Source organism: Leucoraja erinacea, chromosome 23, assembly GCF_028641065.1.
Source record: "Leucoraja erinacea ecotype New England chromosome 23, Leri_hhj_1, whole genome shotgun sequence".
In the NCBI taxonomy this organism is placed as follows: domain Eukaryota; kingdom Metazoa; phylum Chordata; class Chondrichthyes; order Rajiformes; family Rajidae; genus Leucoraja; species Leucoraja erinaceus.
Genome location: NC_073399.1, coordinates 227,991 through 237,657, shown reverse-complemented (window position 1 = coordinate 237,657; position 9,667 = coordinate 227,991). Strand labels below are relative to the sequence as shown.

The 9,667-nt window shown below is 40.8% G+C and overlaps 1 protein-coding gene across 1 annotated transcript in view; it reads right to left on the bottom strand.

Moving 5' to 3' along the window:
- Positions 1-553: 553 nt before the first annotated feature.
- cfap52 (cilia and flagella associated protein 52) overlaps positions 554-9,667 on the bottom strand; it is a 52,790-nt gene continuing 43,676 nt past the window's right edge. Inside the window, exons 13-14 of the mRNA XM_055653617.1 lie at positions 6,105-6,216; positions 554-2,624 (exon numbers count right to left, since the gene is read on the bottom strand). Of these exons, the coding sequence (XP_055509592.1) occupies positions 2,449-2,624; positions 6,105-6,216 (288 nt within the window). The 3' untranslated portion in view covers positions 554-2,448. The remainder of the gene's footprint in view (positions 2,625-6,104; positions 6,217-9,667) is intronic.

The window sequence follows — 9,667 nt, the reverse complement described above, 5'->3', positions numbered from 1 at the left end:
GACACAAAAAACTGGAGTAACTCAGCGTGTCAGGCAGAAGGAATGGGTGACATTTCGGGTCGAGACCCTTCTTCAGACAGGTTAGGGATAAGGGATACAAGAGATATAGACGATGATGTGGAGAGATAAAGAACAATGAATAAAAGATATGCAAAAAAAGGAACGATGATAAAGGAAACTGGTCATTGTTAGCTGTTTGAGATGCTAGTATGACTTGGGTGGGGGAGGGATAGAGGGAGAGGGAATGCCGGTGTTATCAATACTCATTCCACTGGGCTGTAAGCTGCCAAAGCGAAATATGAGATGCTGTTCCTCCAATTTGCGTTTAGCCTCACTCTGACAATGGAGAGACCTGGGAACACCTTCCTGATCTCCCAGTTGTCGGACACTTTAATTCTCCTTCCCATTCCTGCATAGACCTTTCTGTCCTAGGTCTCCTCCATTGTTGAGTTACTCCAGCGTTTTGTGTCTATCTTCGGTTTAAACCAGCTTCTGCAGTTCCTTCTGTCTGAAGAAGGGTCTCGACCCGAAACGTCACCTTCAAACCTGCATGTCTTTGGAATGTGGAAGGAAATCGGAGCACCCGGAGAAAACCCACGCAGTCACAGGGAGAAAGTACAAACTCCGTACAGACAGCATCCATAGTCACCCATCGAACACGAATCTCTGGCACTGTAAGGCAGCAACTCCACTGCTGTGCCACTGTATAGTTCTGGATAAGGGATTGTTATAAGGCATATATGTCTGCCATAAAGATCCTCTATCCAGAACTATACAGTGGCACAGCGGTGGAGTTACAGCCATAATAACTTGTATGTCTAGGCAGCAGGAGATTTGTGGAACTTTGGACATTGCCTCATACTAAATGCACTGTGTGTCCATTGGGGAAAATAACATTCAACTTTCACAGTGAACAAAGTGAATGTGGACGTACCTGCAAGAGACAAGAGAATCAAAATAGAAATAGTAGGTCTTAGAATCCCTTTTTCAACACCACCATTCATTAAGATCGGAGCTTACTTCAATGGCTTTCATGTACTCCCTTGATTTCTTTCTTCTCCAAATAAAAATCAATCTCTGTCCTGAACATGCAAGGCAACTGAGCCTCCTCAGCCCTCCGAGCTGGAGAATTCCAGATTCACTAATCTCTAAGTGAGGTCTTTAGGTCTTAGAGATACAGTGCGGAAACAATCCCTTCGTCCCACTGAGTCTGTGCCTATCAGTGATCAGCTCGTACACTTACATCATCCTACACTAGGGACAATTTACAATTTTACTGAAGCCAATTACCTACAAACCTGTACGTGTTTGGAGTGTGGGAGGAAACTGGAAGAAAACCCAGAGAAAACCCACACGGTCACAGGGAAATCGTGCAGACAGCACCCGTAGTCAGGATCGAACCTAGGTCTCTGGTGGTGCAAGGCAGCAACTCTACCGCTGCGCCACTGTGCCACCCAAAGTAACCCCTTATTTTGAGGACAGTTATTAATAGGTCTTGGGTCATGGTTTAAAAGCCTTTGTGTTGTTTAATATGTACAGTTACTAAACAGACACCAACATTTACTTAAGGCTGTTATTGCGTAAGTGACAGTTATGTTGAACATTTAAAAGTTGAGGCCATAAGTGACTGCATTTCCTGCTGCTGATGATTTGTAGGTTTATTCAATGTTTTTTTTCCATCCTGTAATGAACTCGAATAGGTAGATCAATTGTAACATAATGAACCAAATCACCTTAGCCAGTGTTAATTGAGATTTCTGGGTCACGGGTCAATACAAGCTAACGTACCATTTTGAAAAAAAGTTAGTTGATATTTTGTTCCAATATTTGCTCTATTTTACCATGAGACTATAAGCAAGCAATAACTGCACAATGATAAATTTTCTTGGTGTCCATTTTATAATACGTTTAAAATTAATTGCGCACAGTATACAGAAAATCTTCCCCACAATTACTTACATAAAATTATTGTTTAAAGATACCAAATACAATGATGTTAAATTTTATTTTATTTCTTTCATAAATTGAATTGTAATAAAAATTATGGATCATTCAAGATTATAGCTACATCAAGATACCAGCAGTAGAAAATCCTCCTAAAAAGCTAGTGCTGAGCAACATGGAAATTGGTTTATAATATATGATCACAAGTTATTGAAGCAACCATTCATTACTTTCCTATTTATGGAAATATATATATATTTTTAATGTTTTCACTTTCAGGACATTTACAATTGCATTGTTTGTGAAGAGGATTTCTTCAAAATTACAACATTAATATTAAATAACAAAGGTACAAAAAAATGTTAATTAATTTCTAAAGGAATTAGATGTTTTGGGACAAGTTATTGGAAGTTGTCTCGCTGAAATCCAGAGAAGAATTTTCATGGAAATTTATTGTCTGAAATTTGAAGTAATCTGGTCATTTGTCATGAAGTGAGTTGAGAATTAGTCTGCATGAGGATATCTCCATCGTAGAATAGCTCCATCTGAACTAACACTGATAATGTGTTTCGCAGCGGGACAGATTCTAATACGGTTGATGCTCCCACTGTGACCTATTCCAATATGTACCACATCACCTTCATGGTATGCCCAGAATTTTATCAATTTGTCGTCACCTCCTGATTGAAAACAGATTGGGATACAACCATATAGTGAGTAGGCAAATGTAAACATTGTCATAAAATTAAATATATATTTTGGTAGCAATTTTTAAAACACTGAGTGTAAGTTCATAAGTTCTAAGACCGGAATTAGGCCATTTGACCCAATCATGGCGGATCTATCTTTCCTTCTCAACCCCATTCTCCAGCCTTCTCCCCAAAACCCCTGACACCCATACTAATCTGGAATCTGTCAATCTCCGCCTTAAAAATATCCATTGACTTGGCCTCCACAGCCTTCTGTGGCAATGAATTCCACAGATTCACCACTCTCTGACAAAAGAATATTATCAAAGTCAGGCTTTTTGCCAAATACACTTTAGTAGTTTAGTTTAGTTTAGAGATACAGCACAGAAACAAGCCCTTTGGCCCACGTGTACGCACTGGCAAGCAAGCGATCCCTGTACACTAGCACTATCCTACACACGAGGGACAATTTACAATTTCACCGAAGCCAAATAACCTACAAAACCTGTACGTCGTTAGAGTGTGGGAGGAAACCAGAGCACCCACGCGATCATGGGGAGAATATACAAACTCCGTACAGACAGCACCCTTAGTCAGGATCAAACCCGTGTCTCTGCCGCTGTAAAGTGCAAGTATCAATAATGGAACAACTAATTTATCCCACCGCAATAACATGTTCATACTATGGGCCATTGTAGTCCTCCTAATGCTATACTCTTGCTAGAAGCTTATTAACTCGATAATTACATGGGAAACTAAATCAAAAGAAAAGTAGCAATGCAGCTTCAAACCTTTATGTAGTGCAGTATCAAGCAGTGAGCTGTTGCAAGGAATTCCCCAGAGAGTTTCACGTTTTATTCAGGTAATTAGGGAGCTTACAATAAAAAGGATATCATGCTTTAAACAAAGAGGAAGCTAGATGTGCAGAGTGATGAGGCAGCCAGACTGACCATCAAAGCAGAGGCATCGGCCTGGTCTTTTTATCTAACAGATTATATTCCTCTTTGGGAAACAATGCTCTACACTGCAAGGTTGAAAGGAGATTGTGCAAAGGGATACTTAAAAAACAGAACAATAGATATCTATCTGAGCAAATCAATTCATTTTTTAATGCAGTATTACTTGAACAAAGAGCTAGATCTACTAAATTTGCAGTTACGCACAGGATTAGATTTCAATAAAATTGTGTTTCAATTTTAGATGATTTCCATTTTAGATATGGTCTCTTGTCTTTGTTTTTGAGTTCATGGATTCCAAACATTGCCATCCAATAGGTTATAGCTAGCTGGGGAAGCTGGTGAGCAGATGCAATATTGAATGGGATGGCTGGGGAGGGCTTCACGGATGTAAGGACAGTGATGGATACATTGAAAGAGACCTGCAACACACCCATCTCAGCCGTCTCCGACAATGGATCTGCGCACTGGTTCATCAGCTTGTTTTCAAATTATTCGAACATACTGTAGGAACATTTAGACAGGAACATGGATAGGACAGGTTTAGAAGGATATGGGCCAAATGCAGGCTGGTTGGAGGAATGTAGATGGGGCATGTTGGTAGGCATGGACATATTGGGCCAAAAGCCTGTTTCCATGCTGTGTGACTATAGAAAGTAGAGCAAAAATAATTTCTAACTGAACATATTGCATGACAATTACATCACTTGATGTATTGAATAATTTAGACTAAACCTATAAAATGTTCTGTATTCTTGTTTGTACGCATAAATAAATGTAATACGCTTAAAATATTAAATTTAAACTTATTTGCTAACCTACACTAGAGCAGTACTGTACAGTAGAGGCTGCATCTTCATGAATACTGCTAGATTGATTGGCTGATCCAGGATAGAGCTTTGGGAACTAATGAATATCTCGCATATTCCTGGTATCCACCAATTAATTAATAGAAAATGGAAAATGGAAAATAGACCTCTCAGTACAAAATTAAAGCACAAACAAATTGCACCCCAAAATGTTAATTCATCCAAGCTGATAATTCATCCAAGCATCACAGTATATATATTTGGATCCCTGTCCAATTTTGTAGTTTTAGCTTTGTACTGGTGTTTTAAGATGTTTATCTGCATTTATATCAGCATTAAAATATAATGTACGTGTACTGGGAGACTATATATGAACGGGGGGATTGCTGGTTGACGCCGACTCGATGGGCTGAAGGGCCTGTCTCCATGCTGTATCTCTAAAGTCAACCTTGTGGAGCTAGAAGTATCAATTAACAGCTTTGGATACATCAGAGGGTAAGGGGACAGACCAGTTGTCATTCTGAAGAACTACGCTCCAGAACGAGCTCCACCTCCAGCTATTTTTAAGGGAGAGGTAGAGATGCTTGATAAGCAAGGGATGAAAGGTACCTCAGGTAGACAGGATGTTTAAGAAAGAACTGCAGATGCTATTTTAGTATTTTAGATCCCCTTACTAAAGATTTCTGTGGAGAGGAACACTCTGAGTTTACACAAATTTTTTTATGCCCGGCATCTGTGTAATGCTACCTCACCCGCTGAGTTTCTCCAGCATTTTTGTCTACCTCAGGTAGACAGGAATGCAGAGTTGAGGTGGCTCTGATGTTATTGCATGGTGGAGCTAAGTAGGCTGCTCCTGCTCTTAATATGTACATTCATACGTATTGTCAAAAGGAGCAGCAGAACACCACCACCACCACTAGTAGATTCCCCTCTAAGTCATCGTTCCTTGCAAAAACCCTTGCCAATAAGGTGGTGGAAACAAGTACTCTCACAACACTTAATAGTATCTAGATAGGTCCTTGAATCGCCATGGTGTAAAAGGCAATGGTCCAAGTTCTGGTATAGATGGTCAGCATGGACATGGTGGGCCAAATGCTTGTTTCTGTGTTGTAGGGGTCTATGACTAAATTCTGGCAAGCATAAGGCAGCAGATTATCACCTCGTCTTGAAGGGTAATTAGGGATGGCCAATAGATGTTAATCTTGCCATTGATCCCCAAGTTCTGATAAATGACTATCTAAATAACTTGACTGATAATTTCCACTGATCATGTTCATAAGTTATAGGAGTCGAATTTACACCATTCGGCCCATCAAGTCTACTACGCCATCCTCCTCATCTCCTTTCTACAAGTACATCCTTTTATTCTTAGGCTTTGGCCTCTGGTCATAGATTCGTCCACTAATGGAAACATCCTCTCCATATTCACTCTTGTTCAGGCCTTTCACTATTCGGTAAGTTTCAATGAGGTCCTCCCTCATTCTTCTAAACTGCAGTGAGTGCAGGCCTAGTGTCTTCAAAAGCTCACAATAAGTTAACCCAATCATTCCTGGGATCATTAACGTAAAGCTTTTCTTGGAACCTCTTCAATGCCAGCACATCCTTCCTCAGATATGGGGCCCTTATACACATTTTTATTCTATGGTAAAAATATCATTTCATGGGTGAATATTTGCAGGCAAGCACCAGTCTTGGGGTTTCCTTACCAGTTACGAAGAAGTCACCACTTGCAGTGATGTCCATTCCATTAACAGAACCGGATAAAGAACCTTCGAGCTCTCTAATTAGAGATCCATCAAATACTTCCCAATACCCAATCTTAAAATAAAAACAAAATTGCAAAAGTTACATAATTGATGTTCTTTTTGGTTTATTTTGTTTCAACAGCGATTAACATTTGCAGATAGGGAGAATCGTATTTTTTTCCACAAAATACCATGTAATTCTTCATTAAAAAATCAGCTCTGTGGATGGCTTGATTGTAATCATGTAACTCTTAAATCGGACTTTACTGGACTTTATCTTGCACTAAACGTTATTCCTTTCATCCTGTATCTGTACACTGTGAATGGCTTGATTGTAATTATGTATAGTCTTTCCACTGACTGGATAACATGCAAACAAAGCTTTTCACTATATCTCGGTACACATGACAATAATAAACTGAACTAAACTGAAGAAGAATAGGAAGTATAATTGAATTTTCATTGGAAATTTTTATCAAACCACTGTATACCCCTGCAAGTGATAGGAAGATATGCAATCTAGAAAAATGAAAAGTAGGATGCTATATAACTTTATCTTAGTCCTAAAACCATTTCAAAGCCCAAGGTACATGAAATACTTCCATTCCACAGAGACGAAGATGGGGATAAAAGACTGTGCTTTCTCACTTAAACATTGCCTCTTTGAACTTCTGTCATGGTTTAATTTGAAACACTGCTTTGATACTTTTATATCACTTACCATCTTGCATTTGTCTGTACTTTTCCAATTTGTTTCTTTCTTTGCCAATCTTTTTAACAGATGCCTGTCTGTATTATGGCTGTTACCGCAAAGATTTATGTAGCAACGATCAGCATCATTCACCAAAATCAGAATGATTTCAAGGGTTGCTTTCATGGTGTTACGTGGGTGTGTTGTAAGGAGAGGATTGCATTTCACAAAATGGAAAGAATTTCACACAGGTTCCTGAGGTGCTCACCAGTTCTAAGGGAGATTGATTGGGTAGGGTTAGTTTAGTTTATAGATACAGCATGGAAACAGGCCCTTTGGCGCACTGAGTCCATGCCAACTATCGATCACCAGCTCACACTAATTCTATGTTATCCAAGTTTTGCATTCACTCCCTACACACTAAGGGCAATTTTACAGAGGTTGGTTAACCTACAAACCTGTAGATTTTAGCCTTGGAGATGCAGCGTGTGAACAGGCCCTTTGGCACACGCTGTTTGCACGAACCAGATCACCGATCACTCTGTAAACGAGCACTATCCTTACAGTTAATCTACAAACCTATACAATACAATACAATACAATACAATACAATACAATTTATTTGTCACTTGAACCTCATAGAGGCTCAAGTGAAATGTTGTTTCTGCAGTCATACATACAAGAAAAAAAAGACCCAAGACACAACACAATTTACACAGACATCCATCACAGCACATCTCCTCCTCGCTGTGATGGAAGGCAAAAAAACGTATCTCTCCTCTGCACTTCCCTCTCCCCCCGATGTCAGAGTCTTTGGATCTTTGGATGTGGAGGGAAACCGGAGTACCCAGAAAAAAACATATAAACTTCATACAGGCAGCGCCCATGGTCCGGATTGCACCTGTCTCTCTGGCGCTCTAAGGCAGCAACTCTACCGCTGCACCACTGTGCCGCCCACAAACTTGCATGTCTGAGATGTGGGAGGAAACCGGAGCACCAGTAAAGAAACACGTGTGGTCACAGGGAGAACGTGCAAACTCCACACAGCCAGCATCCAAAGACAGGATTGAACCTTGGTCTCTGGTGCTGTGAGGCAGCAGCTCAACCAGCTGTGCCACTGTTCTGCCCTAAAGGTGTGGAGAAGATCTTTGAGTTTGGTGCTGGATAGTACAGTTTCAGAATAATGGATCACTCAATTGAAACATAAGCATTTATTTTCTCCGAATTTGTGTCTTTTGGAATGCTCTACCCGGGAGCTGTGAAGATGGAGTCATTGAATATATTCAAGGCACAGATATGCAGATATTTAAACTATAAGGCAGCTAAGGAATAGGGGAGAGCAAGAAAGCAGCATTGAGGACAAAATTTGATTATAATTTATTGGAGCAGATTTAGGCCATTCAGCCCATCAAGTCTACTCCGCCATTCAATCACGGCTGATCTATCTTTCCTTCCCAACCATATTCTCCAGCCGTCTCCCCATAACCCCTGAGACTCTTACTAATCAAGAATCTGTAAATCTCTGCCTTAAAAATATCCATTGATGGCCTCCGCAGCCATCTGTGGGAATGAATTCCATAGATTCACCACCCTCTAAGTGAAGAAATTCCTCCTCTTCTCCATTCCAAAGGTACGTCCTTTTATTCTGAGGCTATGGCCTCTGGTCCTAGACTCTCACGAGTGGAAACATTCTCTTCACATCCAATCTATCCAGTCTTTTCACGATTCGGTATAGAAACATAGAAACATAGAAAATAGGTGCAGGAGTAGGCCATTCGGCCCTTCGAGCCTGCCAATTCAATATGATCATGGCTGATCATCCAACTCAGTATCCTGTACCTGCCTTCTCTCCATACCCCCTGATACCTTTAGCCACAAGGGCCACATCTAACTCCCTCTGAAATATAGCCAATTAACTGGCCTCAACTACCTTCTGTGGCAGAGAATTCCAGAGATTCACATGAATGAAAAATGTTTTTTTCATCTCAGTCCTAAAAGATTTCCCCCCTTATCCTTAAACTGTGACTCCTTGTTCTGGACTTCCCCAACATCGGGAACAATCTTCCTGCATCTAGCCTGTCCAACCCCTTAAGAATCTTGTAAGTTTCTATAAGATCCCCCCTCAATAAGACCCCCCCTCAGATTAGGAGACCAAAACTGTACGCAATACTCCAGGTGTGGTCTCACCAGGACCCTGTACAACTGCAGTAGAACCTCCCTGCTCCTATACTCAAATCCTTTTGCTATGAATGCTAACATACCATTCGCTTTCTTCACTGCCTGCTGCACCTGCATGCCTACTTTCAATGACTGGTGTACCATGACACCCAGGTCTCGTTGCATCTCCCCTTTTCCTAATTGGCCACCATTCAGATAATAGTCTACTTTCCTGTTCTTGCCACCAAAGTGGATAACCTCACATTTATCCACATTATACTGCATCTGCCATGCATTTGCCCACTCACCCAGACTATCCAAGTCACCTGGCAGCCTCCTAGCATCCTCCTCACAGCTAACACTGCCCCCCAGCTTAGTGTCATCTGCAAACTTGGAGATGTTGCATTCAATTCCCTCGTCCAAATCATTAATATATATTGTAAATAGCTGGGGTCCCAGCACTGAGCCATGCGGTACCCCACTAGTCATTGCCTGCCATTCTGAAAAGGACCCGTTTACTCCTACTCTTTGCTTCCTGTCTGCCAGCCAGTTCTCTATCCACATCAATACTGAACCCCCAATACCGTGTGCTTTAAGTTTGTATACTAATCTCTTATGTGGGACCTTGTTGAAAGCCTTCTGAAAGTCCAGATATAACACATTCACTGGTTCTCCC